The 25,849-nt window shown below is 39.6% G+C and overlaps 1 protein-coding gene across 1 annotated transcript in view; it reads left to right on the top strand.

Annotated features, from left to right (window-relative positions):
- Nell2 (neural EGFL like 2) overlaps positions 1 to 25,849 on the top strand; it is a 304,209-nt gene that overhangs the window by 134,208 nt on the left and 144,152 nt on the right. Inside the window, 3 exon segments of the mRNA XM_038342735.1 lie at positions 11,517 to 11,608; positions 14,970 to 15,072; positions 22,503 to 22,631. Coding sequence (XP_038198663.1) covers positions 11,517 to 11,608; positions 14,970 to 15,072; positions 22,503 to 22,631 — 324 coding nt within the window.

Genomic DNA, 25,849 nt, shown 5'->3' with positions numbered 1-25,849 from the left:
TCCTGCCCGGTACCCCACGGCCGGCAAGCCCCAAAGAAATAACACAGAGATCTCTATAAGTTATAAAACTGATTGGCCCATTAGCTCTAGCCTCTCACTGGCTAACTCTCATATCTCGATTAACCCATTTTCTGATCTATGTTAGCCATGTGGCCCAATACCTTTTCTTCAGTGGGGCAGATCACATCCTGCTGCTTTGGTGATCTGGGCAGGAAAGGCAGGAATCAACTTCCTCCTTCCCAGAGTTCTCCTGTTCTCATTACATCATTTCTCCTTCCTGTCTGGTTTTCCCACCTATATTTCCCGCTTGGCCAATCAGCGTTTACTTAAAACATGATTGACAGAATACAGACAATTCTCCCGCATCACAACCAACTAGAGAAGGACTGTGTGTTTGGTACCACAATCAAGATTTAAACATTACAAAGGACCAAGAGAGATTAGTTTCTGTCAGCTAGTGGACAGGTCTTACTCCAACCATGTTGTGAACTGACTGCACATAAGTTCAGGTGACAAACAAGTTGGGACTGCAGAGCGTGCAGATCTGAGCTGTCTTTTCAGATGAGTAACGCATTTGCGGATGTGTATGTTGGATCTGCCTGCCCCCTATGCAAATTTGTTATAAGCTCCTTTCTTTTTTTTAATTGACCTTTATTGAGCTCTACAGTTTTTTCTCTGCTCCCCTCCCTTTCTCTCCATTCCCCTTCAATCCTTCCCCAATGTCCCCATACTTCCAATTTACTCAGGAGATCATCTCTTTTTCTACTTCCCATGTAGATTAGATCTATGTAAATCTCTCTTGGTGTCCTCATTGTTGTCTAAGTTCTCTGAGATTGTGATTTGTGGGCTGGTTTTCTTTGCTTTATATTTAAAAACCACTTATGAGTGAGTACATGTGATACTTGTCTTTCTGCATCTGGGTTACCTTACTCAAAATTATGTTTTCTAGCTCCATCCATTTTCCTTCAAAATTCAAGATGTTGCTATTTTTTCTGCTGTGTAGTACTCCATTGTGTAAATGTACCACATTTTCCTTATCCATTTTTCAGTTGAGGGACATTTAGGTTGTTTCCAGGTCCGGCTATGACAAACAATGCTGCTATGAACATAGCTGAGCACATGCCCTTGTGACATGATTGAGCATCCTTTGGATATATACTGAAAAGTGGTATTACTGGGTCTTGAGGAAAGTTGTTTCCTAATATTCTGAGAAATAGCCACACTGACATCCAAAGGGGCTGTACCAGCTTGCATTCCCATCAGCAATGCAGAAGTGTTCCCTTTACCCCACAACCTCTCCAGCATAAGTTGTCATCAGTGGTTTTGATCTTGGACATTCTTACAGGTGAAAGATGGAATCTCAGAGTTGTTTTGATTTGCATTTCTCTGATGACTAAGGATGTTGAACATTTCCTTAAGTGTCTTTCAGCCATTTTAGATTCCTCTGTTGAGAGTTCTCTGTTTAGGTCTGTTTCTTTTTTAAGTTGTGTAATAAAGACCAAATATGCATGATAGTAGTAAATGAGATTTTTTTCCTGCCCGAATCTAGTTGTATATCACTAACAAATAACTCTCGTTGTATTACCATGAATCAACTGCCAGTGTTCCTGTATCTTTAAGAAGGTGCCCCAAAGAAACACAGATTTCAAACCCATTGTATGAAATTATGCCTCTAATAGACAATTTCATCCACCAAAGACTTTTGACTCTTTGTGCTTTCCAAAGCAATTTTAAAGAAACAACAAGAGCCACATCTCCCCGGAGTCTGTTTTCCTGGTTCCGGAGTCTGTTTTCCTGGTTTTCTCTTGGTGTCTCTAACTTTGCTTTTTGATGTCATTGTTTTTCTTTTAATTATAACTTCTTTTATTTTTATTTTATATTTTTGCATTTGTTTTTATTTTGTACAATTATATCATTTCCTCCTTCTCTTTCTTCCAACCAACCCATCCAACATGCTCCTCCCTGCTCTTCTTTAATTCACGGCTTATATTTTCATTAATTCTTGCTACACAAATGAATGTGTGTGTATAATACATATATACATATATACACATGTACATATATACATATGTACATATACACATATACACACATACACACATATACATATATACATACATACATACACACATACATATAAACATATATACATCGTATATATACATCATATATACATATATACACACATACATACATATATACATATATATCATATATTTCTAAATATAACCTGTTCAATCTATATAATGATACTCACGTGTGTTTTCAGGGCTGAGAGTTAGGTATTGGAGAAATAATCAGTGTGCTATTTCTCCCACTCTCCACATTCCTTTGTTGCCTGATTTGTCTGTGTAGGGCTAAGGCCTTGAGAGCTTTCCCGCATGCACTATGGCATGTCTCTTGTTGTTGTCCTTGCTCAGCTCATGTTTAGGCAGTCACAGTCATACTGCTAGGACTTTATCGGTGCAGCTTCTGATACTAGCAGGAGACACAGTATCACACCCAATACCCTGATCCTCTGCCCCTTACCATCTTTCTTCTCCTTCTGCAGTGTCCTCTGGGTCTTAGGTGTAGGAGTGCTTTGTGGATGGCTCCACAGCTCTGCATTTTGATTGTTTGGGGTTTTCTTTAATGATGTCTGTTCCAAGAAGAAGCTTCCTAGATGAGATTTGAGGACTACTGTGATCTATGGATATGAGGGCAAATGTTTAGACTGTATCAGAGATTATCTATTCTGGTCTAGCTGTGGTGGAAGGTTCTCCTCTAAACCCATGACCTCGCGAGCCCTTGGTACCAGGCATAGCTTCTCTCATGTGGAATAAGTTTGTGTCCAATTTTAGAGTGGCTGCCTAACTTTTAATTAGGCTGGACCACACCAAAGGTGTTGGGAAATTGAAATGGATACATATAGCTTTAATTCACTGATTGAAAAGAGAAACTAAATATGTAGTCAGTGAACAGACTTTAGAAGTGAAATATGACTTACCCCTTTGATTATGTATTCTAAAATATTTCAGTTGTTTTTGAATTTTTTCTATGCCAGATTGTAGAAGTTAATTTGAAATTCATTGGAGGAAATTATAGTTCACAGCTCTGCTTTAAAGACCCGTAAATCAGGATTTTATTGTGCAATTTAGAATTTTCACAGTTTTACTGGCTTCTTTCACTTATCTGTTTCTCAATCTGTGATTATAAACCATTTTCCACTTTTTAACAACTGACAGCTGTCAGTTTTGCACCAGTTTTGTCTCCAGTCTTTCTTATTGATATTTGCATTGTGATAATAGGTGGGAGTAAAAGTAATTAGTGTGAATCTGTTTTGTAGATTTCTTCATAATTATGGTATTAGTAACTGTAGTGTGTGATGTTTATCATAGCTTTGGTCAAATGTGTATGCCTATTGTTACATAATCCTATTAAATTTCTCCAAGGTGTTGTAAATGTTGCTAGTTAATTCTGAACAGGTTGTGCTTGTGAAATGCTTGGTGACATAATCATATAATTCATGATTCTAATGGTAATTTGCTGAGTTACACAAATAGCAGTATCCGTCAATGAAAACATGCAGTTGACATAGCCATAGTGCTGTGGCCTATTCTGACTTCAGAAAGGGGTAATTGCTTCATGTGCAGAGTGAAATGCATGAATGAATAAACATATCTCCTCTCAGATGATTCATATATTAAAATATGTGAAGTTTCACTTCTTATAATAAGCTATATGAAATACAGTGGCTCAACATGTATTCTTGAAAATATGTCCTAATTACTATATTGTGTTTTCAGCATGTGAATGATTTGAAGCATAAGCATCTAGAGTTGAGTCACAAGGAACTTAATGTTGTATGTTTACATAGGCACACTGACAGACCTGTACTGAAATTATGAAAGAAAGGAAGCCTTTGTAACCATAGATGCATGCATGCAATTTAATTAAAACAGAGTTCACTGTCACAAAGTCAAAGTTCCTAGCTATTTTGTTGGAGAAGTGAAGATGCATACTGGTAGTCCACTGGTCAATGGCAGATGCTCTTCGATTCTGGAAATCTGGAGCTGGTCTTCCATTGCTGTGTCCACTGGAATTAGCTCCATCCCTGAGACTTTGAGATTTCCATGGGCAGGACTTGATTAAAATCAGGGTGTAGAACTAATCCATTTTTCCTGCTCTGTTAAATACTTGATCTTCCAAGGTCTCAGTTTCCACATTTTACCCTTTGGCTGTTCAATAAGTTTCTCCCTTATTTTGGGACTAAATTTTAAAAAGTAAAAGACAGTGTTCTCTCTTCAAAACTTGTCAAGCATTTTCCTCTCTCCTGATCTTCCTTAAGCCTTTGCTTGTGAGACCTCTTAAAGGTTAACAGTAAACAACCTTCTTGAGCTCCTCACCTCCAGTTCCATCATCTCTCCTATTCTGAATTCTAGGAACCTGGTTTCTTTGGTTGACATAGTCCTGGTCTGCTTCACAGCTAGCTCTGTATGGGTATTCACAATGTGAGACCTTGGCAAAAGCAAATGGAAGGCTAGAGAGAAGGACCTGGCTATGTTTCCTTACTGCATCTTCCTTTACAGTGACTGATCCTAGGCTACCATCAGCTCCTAGGCAGCCTTTCAGCACAACTCAGATCCACTCCATTGACACCTTCTCCTCCTATTGATTAGACACAGTCTGATGATGACCTGCGGTGGACAAGAATCTGGGTCCTTGACCAGACCTTCAGTAATTTCTTCTTCATCCTCTTTTTATTTTTCACTCTTTCCAATCTGATTATCCTGTCCCATTGGTTTAGTAGTTATTAATTCTTCAATTAGAGAGTACCAGCTCCACTTCTACTGAAATAAGTTATGTGTGAGTCTGTATATCTACAAAACAGTGATGGCAGGGATCATGTATCCTTCATGTTTGAGTCCTGCTACCTACAGAACATTAGACATTATAATCGGAGACTGTGCTTTGATTTCCCAGCTTCCCAGACCTGAATAATCACACATAAACTATATTAATCACAACACTGTTTGGCCAATGGCTCAGGCATATTTCTAGCTAGCTCTTCTATCTTAAATCAATCCATTTCTATTAATCTCTGTATTACCACAAGGTTGTGGCTTACCAGTAAGGCTCCAGTCTCTTTTCCTTCAGCAACTACATGGTATATCTCTGACTCCACCTTCTTTCCTCCTCTATCTCTGCTTGTTATATTCTGCTCTGTCATAGGCCAAAGCAGCTTCTTTATTAATCAATGGTAATAAAATATGTTAACAGCATACAGAGGGACATTCAATATCATCTCCCCTTTATTTTTAACATAATAAAATTACATATATTAAAACAGTTATCAAGCAAGAATTACACCTACAACCTTCAGTCTGTTTATATCTGGAAAGTTTCATATCTAATTTATCTTTTATCATAATTAAGGAAAACTGTAACTATAGCTATCTGTCTTCAACTCCTTCAAGGACCCAAGAAGGATATAATCTTACCTAAGTAAGCAGGAAGCACATTATTAGCAACTTCCAAAACTCTAGAATTGACAGAGACATCTCAGTGCCTGGACAGTCACACAAAGTTCTTCTGTAACTTTGCGTCATCCATCTTCAGCCTATAGGCTTATAGTATCTGGCAGACTTTTCCATGAAGCAGGAAGTTTAAAAGACTGTTTCACCTATTTTGGCAGTTTGTCAGTCACTTTCTTCTGTGTCCTGCAGAATGTCTGGTAGACTCTTTCATGAAGCAGGAGTCATGAAGGACTGTCTCACTTTTTTTAGGCAAGTTCAGCAGTCATTTTTCTGTGGGTCCTGCATAATATCAACCAGTCCAGGCATGAGCAGTTTCTTACACAAATGGATAGTTAACCTTGTAAATTGAAGGCAAATTCCTTAACGAATTTCTTCAATTCCATTAACTTCTCTGAAGTAGTGGTTGCTGCCATAAGTAGACATGTCCCACTGTTGAGAAAAATCTAAATTCTTAAAACATTTTAAATACCATATTCTGTAGGTCTTTGAAAGGTGTGAAGAATGCCTATCCATCTGAAATATACCTCTGTGCATCTAGAAAGCCTAACTAACATACTAACATAGCTACATGCCTGACTATTGTAAATATCTATTAATCTGTATTTCTTGACTATACATTACATTTTTAAAAGAACAGCACAAACATAATGCTTTGAATAAGAGTAGAAATATATATATATATATATATATATATATATATTTTAAGGTAGATTTTGTTATACTGCATATATATATATATATATGTATCACTAGACCAAGATTCATACCAATGCAATCTGTATATCATATCCCCCTTATTTATTTATTTATTTATTTAGTTCTTTTAAAACTTAGCCATGACCATTACAGTTTATAACCAACCTTTAAAAATGAAAATAAACATTTATGAACAAATATTTTGGGTATTTGGGCATAGTTTCCCCAAATTGTTTCCTGCACTAGGATTTTTCTTTTACCCACCCTTGGACTTGAGGTTGAGGCTACCACGTTGTGTAATAAGTTTTGAATCCTTCGAATTCAGGTGCTGAGCACAAATTAGAAAGATGTGCTTTTCATTCTCTTATAGAATACAGGATGTATTCCATGTAAGTTAGTGTATGGTTGACCAGATTCTGATGCTGGATTTGTGGCATTTACTAAGATAAAAGCATACTTTAAGTCACACATGGAAGAAATATTTAGCAATCAGTTGGGTTTATTAAGCAAACACATATGTTATTTTAGCTCATAATGTGACACATGGTATACTGCTGACATATCAGTCATTTCATTATAAATATTCATGACTGAGCAACTTTCAGACAGTTTCTAAGTCATATAATTTATATAATTAAGTTGTATTATTTTTTAGCTAGCTCCAATATTTATAACCAATTCTCTAGTAGTTGTACTTATGTAGTTTAGGTTTTAAATCAAGATGAGTAAGCGGATCCACTTGGCCTTATAAAGATGTGCATGGATTGCATTATTTAAATGTGTGTCTTTAAATAAACTAATTATTTTGAAAGTTAGGCTATAAACTTTGACGCTTAATATTTATATGATAATATTAGTACAAATATTTCTTATTTTACTATTACCAATGGCAACTGGCAAGTTATGTTTTTAAATATGAGAGGAAAATAAATTTCAAAGAGTAAAACACTTTTTTTAAATTCCTATAGATAAGAACTAAAAGGATGTGCTGACATTTTAAGTTCCATATGACTAAAATAAAAGGTGGGACTTATTACATATGAGGAACAAAGTTCAGGGTCTGTTTGTGTCAGTCAGTCATCTTCATCAGTTTCCAAACCAGTTCAGTTATCTTGAGGTATTAGTATGTTACTTGGAATTTATGAATCTATGCTAGGGCCTTTCAAAGAAAACAGGACAAAACTGCAAATCAAAGGTCACTTGAGGCAGTGGATCTCAACCTATGTGTCATGACCCTTCTGGGGGTCGCATATCAGATATACAGCATATCAGATATTCACATTATGATTCATAACAATAGCAAAATTACAGTTATGTAGTAGCAACAGAAATTGTGTTAAAAGTCCCAGTATTAGGAAGACTGAGAACTGGTTTAGAGTCTAAAACCTAAAGTCAGATAATGACCCTAGGATTAGGCTGCTGTAGTGTGACAGGAACCCAGATAAGAGTTAGCATCAGCAGTGTGGAAATGATCACATCAAAGTTAAAGCAGCTTCTATCAGTTTAATTGTAAGTATTTTCAAGATTCATAGAGAACTGGTTGGAGGCCTATGTATCTTATTCGATTACAACTCATTTCCATGTTTCTGAGTTATGTTTAAAGGTTTTCTGTCATTGAGATGGAAGCAAGGTAGGTCCATGTTAATTCATCTCAATGTCTTAAATGAGGTGTCCCAACTCATGAATATTCATGTAAAGTAGTATAAACTAAAAAGCATAAAGCTTACATGTGCATGTTGTAATTAAAAGACCTTCCTAATTTGTCTTAAAATTCTACAGCATATTAAAATACACCAGGCATTTGTTGCCACCCAAGTGCCCATTTAGGAGGATTTGGAAGAATGTTATCCATCAGCCAATCAGGCAGTTAAATAACTGCAAGCTTTGTTGTTTCCTTTTCCCTATTTTATTGAATGTAGACTTTTTCTCATATAATAAATACATTCTGATTGCAGCTCCCCCTTCCTCTACTCCCCCAGTTTTTCTCCACTTCCCCCCACATTCAGATTTATCCTTCTCTGTCTCTCATTAGGAAACAAAGAGACTTCCAAGGATTAATTCAAAAATAAGAGAACAAAACTAATACATTTGAATAGGACAAAACAAAGAAATAGAAAGGAAAGAGCCCAAGAAAAGGCACAAGAAACAGGTATATATGTAGAAACCCACTCTTTCACATACTCAGTCATCCCATAAAAATACCAAACTAGAAGCTATAATGTAGTATGTGGGCCACCTTGTTGGGGTTTTCATCCCGCCTGGTACCCCACAGCCTGCACGTCCCAAAGAAAATCACACACAGGTCCACATAGGTTATAAATTGATTGGCTCAGGCTTCATATTAGCTCTTAAAACTTATATAGCCCATTATTCTAATATATGTTAGCCACATGGATCGGTATGGCTCCAGCCCATCTCTTAGCTTTCTGAGATTTCAGCTTCATGGCTGAGGTACCGACTGTAGCCACGTTTATTGCCACAACTCTATGGCATTTTAAGTTCCCTGCCAGCAAGCAAGCTGCAGCATTCTGCTCACAGACCATACTCAAATGCTTCGTAGTCGGACTGCCTGCCTGAAAGAGTCAGTTTGTCCTGGCAGGATGGCCCAGAAAGCCAGCATTTTAAATGGCACAGCTTTTTTCCTGCTATGGCTGAAAACCGAAAAGCATGCAGTCAGCTTTTTATCAACACTATTTAAGTGTTTCTTGGCAGGACCTCTTAAAAGAGATGCAAGGGTTTACAGCTAAAGCTAAGTTAGGAAGCCTCTCTTAGATGAGAGCTCTTGCTTGCCTTTAGCAAGCAGAGCAGACCCAAGAAATTGCTGCTACCAAGAAAACATGCTTTGTTCTATTCTTTCCCAAGCTTTCTCAGGCTTTCTGTGGATGCAGTTATCCATGTGGGTGCCATTCTGTAACATGAGGGCCGGCTTGTTGGGGTTTCTATCCTCCCACCAGTTCCCACAGCCTTTTAGCTCCAAAGAAAATCACACAGAGATCTCCATAAGATTATAAACTGATTGGCCCATTAGCTCAGGCTTCTTATTAGCTCTGTAACTTATATTAACCCATTATCCTTATTTATGTTAGCCACATGGCTTGGTACCTTTTTCAGCTGGGTACATCACATTCTGCTTCTTTGGTAGTCTGGGCAGAACTGGAAGGAATGGGTTTCCTCCTTATCAGAATTCTCCTGTTCTCATTGCCCCGCCTCTACTTCCTGTCTGGTTGGCCTGCCTATACTTTCTGCCTGGCCAATCAGCACTTATTTAAAACATGATTGACAGAATACAGACAATTCTCCCACACCACTGTAATATATATACAAAGGACATATAAGGTCAAAAGAGAGGAATATATATATATATATATATATATATATATATATATATAAATTAAAAATAAGGTAAAAATGTTAAAAAAAAAACCCTAACACTTTATGAGACAAGGAACCTCCAAAAATAGTGTTAATTAATTTTCTCTTGGTCATCTACTGCTGGTAGGAAGTCTACTCATGAGAGTAGTTTGTTTCCTATCTATTTCCCCTTCCCAGTGGGATCCATGTATGTTTCTCTGATCTCCTGAGAAAACTGGGAGCTGGGTGGTGGGGAAGAAGGAAAGGCAGAAGGCGAAGGGGAGGAGAGAAGGGGAGGGAAGAGGAGAACATGAGGGAACAGGATGGTTGATATAGGGGAAGGACAAAGAGGGAGAGTAAGGAAAGAGATATCTTCATTGTGGGAGCCATTATGAGGCTAGCAAGAAACCTGGCATCAGGAAAATTCCCAGGAATCCACAAAGATGATCCCAACTAAGACCCTAAGCAACAGTGGAGAGGGTGCCTAACTAACCCTTCCCTGTAATCATTTTCATGACAATCTTAATTGTCATCATAGAGCCTTCATCCAGCAACTGATGGAAGGAGATACAGAGATCCACAACTAAGCACTGGGCTGAGTTTCTGGAGACCAGCTGTAGAGAGGGGAAAACAATAATATGAACAAAGGGGTCAAAGCCATCATGGGGATACCCACAGAAACAGTTGACCTGAACTAGTGGGAGCTTACTGTTCCCAGACTGATAGTGGGGGAACCAGCATAGAACTAAACTAGGCCCTCTGAATTTAGATGACGGTTGTGTGACTGGGGCAGTTTGTGGGGACATTGCCAGTGGGACCAGGATTTGTCCCTAGTACTTAAACTGGCATTTGGAGCCCATTATTTTTGGAGGGATACCTTGCTCAGCCTAGACACAGGAGGGAGGGCTTTGGTCCCACCTCAATGTGAAAAAGAACAGTAGTTTGTTTCCCTGGTGAGTTACCTTGGAAAAAAAGGATATTTTCATTTGCGAGTGGTTATCCATTGGAGACAGCTTCCTGGTTAGGGATGGGGCATGTGTCCACTTCTCCTTTCAGCTGTAGGACCCCATCTGATACAGACCTATGCATGCCCTGTGCATGCAGCTCAGCCTCTGTGAGGTCAGAGGTCTATAGATCATGTTGATTTAGAGACCCTTATTTCCTTGGTGTCTTCCATCCCCTCTGGTTCTTACACCCTTTCTGCCTCCTCTTCTTCAGGGTTCCCTGTGCTTTGACGGGAGGGATTTGATGGAGGCACTCCCTTTAGGACTGAGTGTTCTGAGTTCTTTCACTCTCTGCATACTGTCTGGCTGTGAATCTCTGTTCCCATCTGCTACAGGAGAAATTTCTCTGATGATGGTTGAGCAAGACACTGATGTGCTTCCTTGTCCATTGTCTGTTTCCTTCCTTCCTTCCTTCCTTCCTTTCTTCCTTCCTTCCTTCCTTCCTTCCTTCCTTCCTTCCTTCCTTCCTTCCTTCCTTCCTTCCTTCTCTCCTTCCCTCTTCCCTTTCTCTCTCTTTCTTTCTTTCTTTCTTTCTTTCTTTCTTTCTTTCTTTCCTTTTTTCATTCATTCTTTCTTTCTTTCCTTCTTTCTTCAATTATTGTATATATTTATTGTTGGTGTACTGGGTTTCATGAAGACATTTTCATATAAATATATATGTTTTAAGCATTTAAAAAAATCAGAGTCCAAAGGTTCTTCCCAGAGTCTCATTCTGGAACCTGAAATCCCTTTTATCCTTTTGTGCTTCATTTCACTCTCTCAACTTAATTTTCATGCTGCTAATTAAGGTTTATGTGTACCTTGCAGTAGACTGAATATACGACTTTAGTCTTTCAAATGACTCTGAATAAAAGAATAGGAAAAGGTAAAATAGTAAGAAAATGGTCTGCACATTTCTGAACCATGTTTCCTAACAAAGCTTCCGTGTGTGTCTCTTTTTTTGCTAAAGCAATTTGCCAGTTCCAAGGACGGAGCTACTTTGAGGGAGAACGCAACACGGTCTACTCATCCTCTGGAATGTGTGTCCTGTATGAATGCAAGGTAAGCTGGCTCTCACGAGCCTTCCAGAATGGTCTCCACTCCATAAACACTGGGAATGTTTCTGTGAAACCTTCCCCCAACACTCTTCAAATCCTAACTCAAAGGGAGGGTCTGAATAGCAGTCTCAGTTCAAACAGGAAAGAACTGCCGTTGTCCTTTGAAGCAAGTAAGCTAGGTGTTGTAAAACAATTTTTGCAACAAATGAAAATGTTATTAGTCGAATCAGTTTTATGAAACAGAAAACTTTCTACTTCCTTGCTGTTGCGAGGAAAATGTGGGAAACAATAGATCGAGCTTGCCGTATCTCATGATTTTGACACTGGTAAGAAATATCACTCAGCTAATTGGAAAATAAAACATGATGCAACATAGTAAACATTAATTGTCGTGCATAAATGTCATTGATATTGATTTTAAATGGCTCCCTGAAGCAAACACTGTACAGCATCTCCATCCTGTAGAAGGCAGCTTGAGCTATAGTAAGGCCACAGGACACCACCACAGCTTACAATAGAAGCGTGAAGAGCCGTGGGAAACAGGGTGGGTTGCATTTCCAGGTACAAAGTCAAAGAACAGAGCACAGAAAAATGCTGTACCAGTCAAAACTAGTTTTTATTTGAACTATAATTTCCTTGTTGGATGTCCTTTGAACATGAACTCGACAATCTAGAGATCATGCAAAATATTAAAATTAAAAACAAGTGATTTAGTCTGACTGTGTCAATAAACTACTAACTATAGAATTATTAAGGGCCAAGGAAAGGAAAATCCTAAAAGTTTTTGCACAATACCTGGTACCCTAAAGAAGGTCTGTTTCATGCACACCCATTTGATACTGCCTGAGGACTAGGCAGTCAGCGAGGTTAAAAGGCAGATCTGAGACAGGAAGAATGGAGGTTTTAGGTCTTTATATTTTATAGTGTACACACGAGCCTTCTTTTGTTTAAAATCTGTGTTCCAATGGTATGGGTCAGATCCTAACGATAAGAGAATCACGGCATATGAATGTGCCGAGGAATCATGGGCTCCTGTCTCCAGGTGGGACCTCTTGCCAGCATCCTCACCCTTTGCTGCTGCCAGTAGGCTCAGTCTTACTGTGGAGCCTTCAAGATCTGGGGTGTGATCCACTCATTCCCAAACAAGGAAAGGAGAATTAGATAAACATGCATTTCAAAGCATATTTAGACACCTTCCAGTTGGTCTCTAAATGTGGCCTCTCGTTCTGAAATATAAGCTGTACATTTAAGCCACGGAAAGCAGTTAATGTCTCTTCCTTGGTGTTTGTGAGTTTAATAACATCGATTATTGTGGGATACATATTTGCTAGGACAGTTGCTTACTTGATGCTAAATGTGCTGTATGATAATTCCATTTTAAATGAGCTCAGTTAGAGGTTTGGTTGTAGGCAATACTGCAGGTGTTCAGTATACATTAGGTGAGTGATGCCCTTTGTTTTTTACACAAAAGAAGTCATCTCCTCTGCTCTTAACTCTATGCTGCCCAACAGGAGCAGGAGACACAAAGACAACGTGTTGGGGTCAGTGTTCAGTACTTAGTCCGTATATCTAAAACATCATTTCAATATAAAATTTGTTATACAATAATGAATGTAACAAATTTTCCATTCCTTTGTCATACTGTGAGCAACGTCTTAAAAGCTTTGCATATTACAGTGTTCACGACCACATGTAGCTAGTGACTGTGGATTGGACAGCACAACCCTATCAACTCATTCTAAAATTTTGTGGTTCTTGACTAGATCCCTGTCATTAAGGGCTTCCATCGTCTCTTTTTCCTTTGGGCCCTTTTGCTACTGTGTTTACAGCTTTAGGTGACTGACGGAGTTCTCATGTTTGCATCTTCCAGACTCTCAGTCCTAGTGCTGCTTTCTTGTTTTATTATCAGTATAGTTAACTTGAAGACATGTGCTGAGGGTGCGGCTCTAATAGGTGCATAGAACAGTGTCGTGGTTTGGATGTAAGGAGACCATATGACATGACCGCAGCAGCAAAGGGAGGCCGGTGCTTGACAGCATCTTATTTCTTTGCAAGAGAGGATGATTTGCATATTTAAGTCAGAAAGAGCAATTTTTGAAATGTGTGTTTTTTCGTGAAAGAGGTTCTCAGCAATGATAGGAAAAACCCAAATTGTTGAACAGAACTTAAGAATGGAGGCCTGCAAGCCCTGAGACTTATTTTGTTACCTTTAAACTGGTAACATTCAGGGCATTGTCAGGATCCTTGGGGATGGTCAGAGAACCCTTCAGAAGGAGCCAAGTATTGGTTCTGGGGTAGCTATTCCAGATGTTTGAAAAGTTGATTCTATGTTCCTATATCCTGAGAGGACTTCATTTATTTTTTTTCTAGAACATGCTGATGAAGATGCTGAGTTTACTTTAGTGGGTTTTTTTCTTTAGGAGTTCCAACTGTGTGCCAGAAAAATATGCTAAACATTGGTCTACCAGACACACATCTGGCTCTCATTTTCCTAGTAGTTTTGAGGAAGAACATTGGCATTCCTTACTGAAGTCAGCTGAGACAGTCAGTGTTTCTCTCCCTTACCTCCCTTCCCAGACACATACATTGGGTCTCATAGTGTAACCCTCACTAACTTGGATTTTGCTGTGTGGACCAAGCTGATCTGGACCCCACAGAGTTCTACTCAACCCTGCCTCGAAAATGCAGAGATTACAGATGTGTACCATGACACCCAGTGAGACTTTTGATAATAGAAATTTAAAACAATCTCATACCAAAAATCCAGTTAATTTTACTGGTTTTTTTTTTTTTTTTTTTTTTTTTTTTTTTTTTTTTTTTTTTTTTTTTTTTTTTTTTTTTTTTTTTTTGCCGAGACAGGGTTTCCCTGTAGTTTCTAGAGCCTGTCCCGGAACTAGCTCTTGTAGACCAGGCTAGCCTCGAACTCAGAGATCCGCCTGCCTCTGCCTCCCAAGTGCTGGGATTAAAGGCGTGCGCCACCACCGCCCGGCAATTTTACTGGTTTTTTGTGTGTCTGTTGAAGCCGTTGTGTGCTGTTACTCTAATCCAAGCTCTGTCTTTGCTATGCTTGTCTTTGTATTTACAAATCTGGTGGAAAACTAACACACATTTCCAGGATCATCTAGGTGTTTGGGTGTTGCAGACATTGCTACAGACTGTGTTGAGTTCTGACTCTCAGGGCTGCTGGCTGCCGTGTGGGCTCTCCAGATGGAAATGAGTGCCAAGCCGGGATGATCCCATGGTCCAGGCAGAGGTCATTAGGAAAACAAATTCACTAATGTCTTAGAGCCTTGTCAGATTCTGACCGTCACTTCCCAGTCAAGTCCTCAGGGAATGGCAGGCATCTCTTTTCTGTTGTCCTACAGGATCAGACCATGAAGCTTGTCGAGAACAACGGCTGCCCAGCTTTGGACTGTCCTGAGTCTCATCAGATCGCCCTGTCTCACAGCTGCTGCAAAGTCTGTAAAGGTACGAGGTTAGCTCGGAAAGCGACATCACTCCTGTGTAAGAACGTAGATGGGGGTGGGGCAAGTGACACAGATCGGAGACCGAAAGACACACGCCACACACCGAAACTTCCCTGTGGAAGTTAAAAAATAGATATCATCAAAGAAGTGATGAAGAGCATAGTGGTTACCAGAGCCTAGAAAGGCGTAGAGAGTCGATGCTGGATGGATGGAGAGAGATGGCTGCCAGCCACAGGGGCACACTTGGATAGGAGGAGTGACTTCCAATGCTCTGTAGCGCCCTGAGAGATGTGTGGCTGGCAATTATTTGGGTATTTCAAAATTTCTAATGGAAAGGGTTTTAAGTATTTCTAACACAAGGAACTGGAATGTGTCTGAGGTGATAGATATGCCAATTACCCGACTCAAATCATTACATACTGCATGCATCTAATGAAATGTCACAAGGCATCCCAAAATATGCACAATTACTAGATGCCAATTAAAAACAAAAACATATTAAAAGATTTATGTGTAAGAACTATTGTAGGGGACTAGTATAACTGAGATGCATGAACAAATTTAATAAATCATTTCAAAGATTAATAACATTTACCTAAATTTGCTACACAGTGGGAAGCCCTGAGCCATTTGTTGAATTATAACTGAGGTGCTCACAGGCATTTTTACCATATGTCTGTACCTGTCTCCAGGTCTGACCTCTAAACCTGAGTCCTGGTTCTGAGTCGGCTCACCGTTGCTGGAGCAAGTTACATGGTTGTGTTGAATTAGCTATCCTTCTGATAAGTTTGCCCTCCTTTCTCCTGGGTTTGTTTCTGCAACTGACCTAAATGCAGAAACACACTGCATCAAATTGCCTGCTTGCATCAGGTCTTGCTCCTTGTCGTACATTGGCTTCTAGACTACCAAGATGAGAGAATGTGTAGATGATCATCACTTCTTTTGTGTGTTTTTTGGGATGTTAAGCCTGGTACCAATAAATACCACGGTCCGAGAATTTTGTTTCATTGTAAGAAAACAACAAAACTATTCACAAATGTGATGGGCTACCTCAGGAGGAAGTGGGTTCCATTAGCTGGAGGTTCTTAAACTTGTTTGTTCAAGCATTAAAATGAAGTAATTAATTACATAGACTTTAAGATCCTTGTTCCTTATGAGATTATCAGTCCTGCCCCTTGTTGATCCGAGGCTATCACTGTGTGTCCAGTTCCTGCAGCAGGATATGCACTTCAGGGAAGGCCTGAGTCTTTGTATTCATCTCTGTACCTAAACCCTCACATGAGAGTGTAGCTGATGTACTCGGTGATGTACCTAGAATGGAGTAAGCATTCCAGTTGCAATGTGAGCATGTGTCAAGATAGCATCTTACAAGTGCAGCTTACAAGGGAAAAAGTAAATTTGCCTTTTGGAAAACTGGCACCATTAAAAATAGATATAAAATTATTTCAACCCCTGTTTTGAGCAGAGTTGTGCATTTTGTTTTAATTTTGATTTCATTTTGTTTTTTTCATACTCCTTCCCATCCATTAATGGCGGGTTTTAACTTTTTAACATTTTGGTTTATTGCATATGTGTGCATATGTACACTGTGTAGACCTGTGCGTACACATGGCAAAGCGCAGAAGTGAGTGCAGGTCAGAGGACACTTGCAGGAATTGTGTTTTCCTCCCACCATATGTGTTTCAGGGGTTGAATTCATGTCTACAGGCTTGGCAGCAATCTCCTTAGCCCTCTGAACCATCTTGCCAGCCCCCCCCCCCAAAAAAAGACTTTAAAAATCTCTATTCTGAATGCAGCTCTTTAGAGATTGCATTATGGTTGAAGATCTGGTCTTCTCAGACAAGAACTATCAAGATATCTTTTAGCGATGAAAGAGGCCGTCTAATAGGACCTACCCTCAAGCAGACAAACAGTGCAGACCATTCGAACTCTTCTCCTCCGGATCCTGACTCAGTGCCTGGGTAGAGCATATCTGAAGGTTGATAAGACTCAGGGATACTCACTTTAGTCATTTCATTTGAGGCTTCCAATCTGTAGCTTGTCCAGAGCAGTTTTGGCAGCAGTAAGTCATATGAACTAATGCTTCTTACCCTGACCCTTACATGCGGACACAGTTGACTTGCGCTCTTAACAAAATATGTTTTGGAGTGACTTAGGAGCTAGTGTAAGCAGGACCACACGTTATGGGGTTATAAACCCGCTCCTGTAAAACAAACATTCCCCACTCAGTACTTCAAGATGATATCGTCGTCGTTGTAGATTTCAACGCTTGGGTCAGACAGTCAGGCAAGCTTGCACTTCTTCAGCTGTTGGCCGAGGTTGCTCTGTGCTGCTAGCTGGACTCTCGGCAGGGCTGACTGTTTCAGGGTGGCCTTATTCTTGGTTTAGGATCTTGGTAGAAGTGGCTGAGAAGCCAAGCATAGTCACAGTGGTCGTTCTCCTGAGTCTCAGAACATTTCCTCATGTTCTGTCATTGAGAGTACTAGTTCCACTTGTTAAATGATGGCTTGAGGGTTTTATGGATGTCTGGTATTGACATAGTGTCATTCTCCTATATTCCAATGCCCAAACCAGTCAAAAGTCAGCCAAGATTCAAAGGACTAGAACATAGACAAGAGGAAAACATGGGAAACTGTGACATAACTGGCTTTAACCGTCTGTCAGCTTGACACAGCTTAGTCAGCTGGGAAGACAGTATTAGTTGAAGGACTGCAGAGACCGGATTGGTCTGTGGACATGCCTTTGGGGGATTATCTTGATTTTTAAATGGTGTAGAAGGTCTTTGTCCACTGTGAGTTGTCCATTCCCTGGGTAGGAAGTCATGGTGTATTGGAAGCTAACTAAACAGGAACCTGAGTGCATGCCTCCTCTCTTCTTTCTATACTTCCTTGGCTGTGAGGGAGAGGTCCTGTTGCCCAGAATAGCAGTGGGCCTATCTCTGAGTTCCTGCCTTCCATTCCTCTCCTGACTTCCTTCAGGGATAGATTGTGGCCTGGGGCTGGAAGCCTGATTAACTCCTTCCTCCCCTGAGTTGGTTTTGGTCAGAGCGTTTTTTTGTCCTGGCAGCAGAAAGCACACTGCAATGGTGACTGTTCTCAGTCTACCACTCGAGGGCTGCTCAGGGAGTAAGTGAACACACAGTAGCTAGTTAGAGTGGAGTGGGACAGATGTCGTGTAAGAAGTTAAGCTGAGGTGTCCTGGTGGTAAGAATCATTCTGGTCACATCCATTTCTGAACATTAAAGTTCGAAAAAGCAAGTGAAGAAATGGAGCATTAATCACAAGACATCACTCTGTATTGAAATTGTTCACATTAAAATATGCTTACATCGAGTGACAGAACTGGCCATGCTTCCTCACCTCTGGTGTTCTGGAATAACTGATATGAAGTGGGACCCATGACATCTCTCTTTCCAAACATTCATGGTAAATCAAGCAGCCTACAATGTGAAGGTCTGGATTAGACTAATACTTGACCTCAAATGGTTTAATATCCTGATGAGATAAGTACAAATCCAAGATCTGAGCTTCAGCGACCTTCATTAGCTAGCATTGTAGAAATTACTTTGTTAGACCAGCGCTATGCATTGATTGGCATGGTTTTTATCCTATACAGAGTAAAGTCCATTTTCCCGAAAGCACCTGGGTCAAAGGTCAGGATGAGTGGTTCCTCCAGAGTATACCTAGTGCTCTCACCACCACAGATATGACGAGTCCATGCCTAATGTCAAACCAATTAATATTCACCACAGTTACTGCTGCTCTCTCTGCTGACACGTCACTAGCATGTGGACCGTTCTGGTCACCTCCTGTGTTTGTCTTTTACTTCCCCTCAGTTATGGACGAATGCATTTCGATGTTCCATAGGTAAGTTTGTTCTTAGGAGGAATGTGCAGAGCCCATTGCATTTGCAAACACAGAGATGTTACAGAGATCTTGAGGCTGGCCTGCAATTAGATGCGATCTCTTCAACAGCTGGAGCAAATGCTCGGCTGAGCTCTGTGCCACAGATGTTACTGTCTCTGATGTTAGGGTCAGAGTACCACTTTATGGCTTTTGTCACCAACACATAGGCCACAGTGCCTTTGCATAGGAGATCTTATTTGAATCCTTCCCTTTTATAAGATGGGAATTATCCTAATTTCTACAAGTGACAAAATCTCGTGGCTGAGAAAATGGGTTAAGTTTCGCAGCCTGTATTTATGCAGCCTGTCAGGACAGAGATCAGATTTTGTGGAAAGCTGGGTCTGCAGCTCCAAAAGCCACACACACACACACACACACACACACACACACAGACACACACACAATGGATATGAAGCAGTGAGGACTTAGGCAGTGTGCAGAAATGACCTGCTTCAATTGACTCCAAATCCCCTACACATTAGTAGATGACATTTTGACCCTGCAATTTTACTATATAGGTCATTGGTTTACAACTTGAGGATCACATCCCCTTTGGCAAACCTCTTTCTCCAAAAGTATTTACATTATGACTCAAAATAGTAGCAAAATTATAATCATGGAATAGCAACAAAAAGAATTTTATGGTTGGGGCCACCATAGCATAAGGAGCTGTATTAAAGGGTCATAGCACTAGGAAGACTGGGAGTCACTGATATAGGCAGTCAAACACTCAGAGAAGTCAGCATTTTTCTGTATTTAAATACCTATTGAATATTTTTCATATAATAGACGAAATTTGACTGACTGGAAATTTTAGTTTTCAAATCACAGGGTTAATACAGTTCCCAGGCAAGTCATAACTAAGCCTTAACTATTATCTGAAAAGGTAAAATAGAAGCACATTCTTTGTCTCCACTTGGAACATTCTTGAGAGGACTCAGCACTTCCTGTGTGCGTGTATGGTTTTGACACTTCAGTAACGGGTCACACCGTTACTGGGTCAGGAGTGGACACGAGATGGATCATACAAAATGTACCTAACTTAAAAGGAGGCTCACTGAGCATCCTAGAAAATACAGAGGATTCTTAAAGCTGGGAGAAAAGTTAATAACATGAAACGGTGATAATTTTTAAATTTGTAGACTCAAGGAAGCAAAACGATAAAAACCACCAGCAACAACTCCCCCTGTCCTAGTCTCTAACACGTATTTGAGACACCGTAGGGGAAATCGGAGATGTAGCACTATGCCAGCGCTCAATAGCTTGGTCTCCTGTGCACCTCCAATACTGAGCTGTTTTAATAACAACTTTCTCTTAATTCGGGTGAAAAATGAAAGGTTTTCTTTTCTTTTCTTCTTCCTTTTATCTTTCTGGCTTTTGGAATTTAGCTTGGTGATGTGCTGAGCTGTTGGGATGGACAGTAAAGATTTTGACATGAAATTGTTTCCACCTCAGGCATTGTAAAAAAAACAGTGAAATGTATTTTAAGAAATATGATCTCCATTTAGTTACTTCAAAAAGAAAGGAGATAACTCTCAGAGAAAGGTTTAAATTTTTAAATTTAAATTGTATAATTTTTTTTCTCTTGAGAATTTTGCTTCCAAATATTTTGTCTTAATCTTGAGTAGTTATATTGTCAAGAGAAGTTAAATTTTCAAGTAATTTAAGGGTACTAATAACTGTATTTCTTTTGTGTTCGTAGACTTACTATTCTTTTAGGTTCATTTTAAAGCATTCACTTGTCCATATGATGTTTTATAGTCTGGTTTAATATTTTCTGTATCAGGCGCATTGACCTCAGGATTTATTAAGCTGCACCAGTAATGTTTTGTTCTATGTTGTACATTCATTAAAGCCCTGCAGTGGTATTGAAAGCAGTGCAGGCAGTGAGCGGTCAGAGCGCGCACCACTCAGTGACAGCGGACACCAGCTTCATTACAGATAAGAAGGCCCGTTTAGATTTTTCTCAAATGCAAGTCTTCCCTGGCTATAGAGAGACAATTTCTTCTAAGTCCTTCTTGTCCTTTTATGATTGGGATGAAATCGCAAATCACCAGTCAGTGTGAAGCTCTTTCGATAAAGCATGCATTAGGCAATTTAAAAATTTGTTGAATGACACACAATCATGTAATCTTTATTTGAGGTGGATTCCACTACTCAGGCTTTCCATTTCAGCGGTTCGATATTGTTGAACAAGGGTTCTGACACTAGAAAGAAATCCTTAGAAACTGCACGATTGGTGTCACGGTTTATAAAAGTTCCATTTTTTTCTTATCCAAAAGACTCTGGGATTTGTGAAGATCCTGTTATTCCTAAAAGTTTCTTCTTTTGGGTGATTATAGTTTTCTACACATATCTTCAGAGAAAATTAGAGTAAAGTGATACAATTTTCATTTTGAACACCTTTTCAACAAATCTCCAATGCTAAGCTGTGGTTTTTTTCCCCCCTTAAATATTGCTGGGCACATTTCCGTCTGGCTCCCCAAGTGTTCAAGGCCCTGATAATGTCTGCTGCGCTCTTACTGTGTTAACGTCTTACTGCAGCTTCCATTTTGAACTCAAAGAATCTTTGTTTCAGATACACAGAGAGCTATAAGAAGAGAAGTAAGGACCGTGTAGCATTTAGAGAATCAAAAAACAAAAACGATTCGAATTCATTTGAAGTAGAAAGTAATTGAGTCAAATAAACATAAAGAACTCTCTTTGCAATCAGGAAATCACAGAAGCTGGAGATGCCAGCCCTGGGTCTGCAGTCACAGCGGCTGGGGATGCCCGCGCTGGGTCTGCAGTCACAGCACTTGGGGATGCCCGCATTGGGTCTGCAGTCACAGCAGCTGGGGATGTCCTCGCTGGGTCTGCAGTCACAGCAGCTGGGGATGCCCGCATTGGGTCTGCAGTCACAGCACCTAGGGATGCCCGCGCTGGGTCTGCAGTCACAGCAGCTGGGGATGCCCGCGCTGGGTCTACACAAAAATGGGCATGGAGGGGAGAAGATGTCAAGTGCCTTTCCCTCTTGGTTGAGCTATTTGTTCCTAACTGATTCAGGATGAAGGGTAGGCATTTTCTTCAGTTGTGTGACCACAATGACCTCAATCACACAGATGGGCCTGGTAAAACTAAATGGATCACAAAACAAAACCTAAGGTCATGAGCCCGAGAAAGGGACTGGCGGTGGGCATGATGGTGACAAAAGAGGGTGCGGGCGTAGGCAATGGGAATATTTAACGCATATGTATGAACTGTCAAATAATAAACCTGGTCAAATGTCTTTAGCTTCAAGATTAACAGAAACTACTCTTTCTTCCTTCCTTTTAAAAATTCTGGTCTGTTTGCTTTTTGTCTTTGTTGTTTATTTTGTAAAGAGAGAGAGAAGGAAGGAATGGAGCTGGATGGGTGGAGGTTGGGGGGAGGTACTGTGATCAGAGTACATTGTGTGAAAAATTATTTTCAATAGAAAAGAAAAAATAAACTATGGAGCAGCTTGTCTTGACATAATCTCATTTATCGGAACATGTCCTTCTTGCAGGCTATGACTTTTGTTCGGAGAAGCACACCTGCATGGAGAACTCGGTCTGCAGGAACCTGAATGACAGGGCTGTGTGCAGCTGCAGGGATGGCTTCAGGCCTCTTCGGGAGGACAATGCTTATTGTGAAGGTAATCCTTACAATGATGTGGGGCTTGGCTGTATAAATTTACCGGGATTACTGCATGTAAAATTTATTAATTTCCCAGGTTGTCAAGTTGATGAGCCCATTAAAAGCAGGGAGTTTAATTTGAAGCATATTAATCAGCTAAAAATAATTATCTTTCAAATTAAAGTTTTTCCAGCTATCTGCTAATAAGTTAATATGGCTGTTTCTTGAATTAGAACAATGTCTCCACTGTGAAATTGCCTTCTCTTTTTCATAATTAGATATTCAGGTAGCTCACATATTGACATGATTACTGTGGCTTGCAGTTAGAATTATAGTCAGACTTCCCAGACACTGTTGTGTAACAAAGGCAATTAACAGGAAGACGGAAGCATCTACTGCTATTCTTGCTTGCTTCTGTCTGTAACGTCTGTGGTCGCCTGCACGCACTCTGGTATTTAGTAAATAGATCCAATAGAGAAAATTATTTCTTGCTTTATTTGAAAAAAAATTTGACTAACATCCAAGGTAGTCTGTTATCTCATAGACACAATGCAAATACAGGGAGTGGGCCATGGAGTTTATTCGGCTCCAGCTGTGCTCCAGTAGACCTCCATTGTCCCCAGACAATGAAATTTACACTTCCCCGGAGCACACACTTAAATTGCTATCATTAATGATATGACAAAATGAGACCACTGATCTGGGGGCACTGGGTAATTGGAGGACTTAGAGGGTTCCAGTCTTACCCCTGCAGCTATCAGGCTCACTCCACTGAAGATAGACAGCATGTGATGTCAGCTACCTGTGTTTATTCCTATGAGAACTGGTTAGCCCTGGGGAAACCACCTTGCACCGGTTCCCTTAGAATCGGGCAGATTTTCTCTGCATGGAAAGTAGTATTCATTAGAAAGCTGCAGTTGGTTGGGTGAAGTGTTTCTTTTAGTGTTTCTTATTCAGCCCTAAAGGGACCTTTCTATTTCTGCAGAATGAAGAATTCATGGCTCTCCACACCCATTTATAATGCAAATTTATTTAAAGTTCTTCATTTTAACAGATCTTAGATAAGAAATGGGTTTTACTTAGTGATTTTTAGTCTTACTCAACATACAGTTGAATTTTCTTAGCAGATGTATGTATTTTCATCATAGTGGCTAAGAGCCTTATATATAATGAGCTCTCCTCTTATTAATGTGTACGTGTAATCCATGGTACAAATGCACATATCTTCTTGAACCTTGATCATCTGGTCTATTTCTTTCTTTTTTAAATTTTATATTATTTTATTGATTTTGTTGAGCTATACATTTTTCTCTGCTTCCCTCCCTTCCTCTTCCTTTCCCTTCCACCCTCTCCTATGGTCCTCATGCTCCCAGTTTACTCAGGAGATCTTGTCTTTTTCTACTTCCCATGTAGATTAGATCCATGTATGTCTCTCTCTTAGGGTCCTCATTGTTGTTTAGGTTCTCTGGGATTGTGAATTGTAGATTAATTTTCTTTGCTTTATGTCTAAAAGCCACCTATACATGATTACATATGATATTTGTCTTTCTGGGTCTGGGTTACCCCACTTAATATGACTTAATATGATGTTTTCTAAATCTATTCATTTACCTGCAAATTTCAAGATGCCATTATTTTTTCTGCTATGTGTAGTACTCCATTGCATAAATATAGCACATTTTCCTTATCCATTCTTCAGTTGAGGGGCATTTAGATTGTTTCCAGGTCCTGGCTATGACAAACAATGCTGCTATAAATATGGTTGAGCAAATGTCCTTGTGGTACAATTGAGCATCCTATGGATATATACACAAAAGTGGTATTTCTAGGTCTTGAGGAAGGTTGTTTCCTAATTTTCTGAGAAATCTCCACACTGATGTCCAAAGGGGTTGTACCAGCTTGCATTCCCACCAGCAATGCAGAAGTGTTCCCTTTACCCCACAACCTCTCCAGCATAAGTTGTCATCAGTGTTTTTGATCTTGGCCATTCTTACAGGTGTAAGATGGAATCTCAGAGTTATTTTCATTTGCATTTCTCGGATGGCTAAGGATATTGAGCATTTCCTTAAGTGTCTTTCAGCCATTTTAGATTCCTCTGTTGAGAGTTTTCTGTTTAGGTCTGTACTCCATTTTTTTCTTTCATTATTTGTTCTTTTAATGACCAATTTCTTGAGTTCTTTGTATATTTTGGAGATCAGATATCTTTCTGAAGTGGGGTTAGTGAAGATCTTTTCCCATTCTGTAGGCTGTTGATTTGTCTTGTTGGCTATGTTCTTTGCTTTATAGAAGCTTTTCAGTTTCAGGAGGTTTCATTTATTAACTGTTTTTCTCAGTGTCTTTGCTACTAGGGTTATATTTAGGAAGTGGTCTCCTGTGCTAATGCATTCAAATATACTTCCCACTTTCTCTTCTATGAGGTTCAGTGTGGCTGGCTTTATGTTGAGGTCTTTGATCCATTTGGACTTGATCTTTGTGCATGGTGATAGATATGGATCCATTTTCATTCTTCTACATGTTGATAACCAGTTATGCCGGCACCACTTGTTAAATATGCCTTTTTTCCATTTCATATTTTTTGCTCCTTTGTCAAAAATCAGGTGTTCGAAGATGTGTGGATTAATAAATTGGTCTTTGATTCAGTTCAGTTGGTTGTTCTGTCTGTTCTTATGCCAATACCAGGCTGTTTTCAGTACTGTAGCTCTGTAGTAGAGTTTGAAGTTGGATTGTGATGCCTCCAAGAGTTCTTTTAGCATACAGGATTGTTTTGGCTATCCTAGTTTCTTTTGCTTTTCCATATGAAGTTGAGTACTGTTCTTTTGAAATCTTTGAAGAATTTCTCTGGGATTTCGATGGGCATTGCATTGAACCTGTAGATTGCTTTTGGTAAGATTGCCATTTTTACTATGTTAATTCTGCCTTCCCAAGAGCATGGGAGATCTTTCCACTTTCTGGCGTCTTCTTCAATTTCTTTCTTCAAAGATTTAAAGTTCTTGTCATATAGGTCTTTCACTTGTTTGGTTAGAGTTCCTCCGAGATATTTTATGCTATTTCTGGCTATTGTGAAGGGCAATGTTTCTCTGATTTCTTTCTCAGCCCATTTATCATCTGTGTAAAGGAGGGCAACTGATTTTTTTCTTTTCTTAACTGTATTCACTTATATAGCAAATATTCAGTGAGCATTCAGTATGTAGCAAGCACTTTATATGCCCTGGAATTAGAAATAGTGAGCAAAATTTG

The sequence above is a fragment of the Arvicola amphibius genome, chromosome 9, assembly GCF_903992535.2.
Source record: "Arvicola amphibius chromosome 9, mArvAmp1.2, whole genome shotgun sequence".
NCBI lineage: Eukaryota > Metazoa > Chordata > Mammalia > Rodentia > Cricetidae > Arvicola > Arvicola amphibius.
The sequence above is the reverse complement of the archived record's forward strand: the minus strand, read 5'-3'. Positions and strand labels throughout refer to the sequence as shown.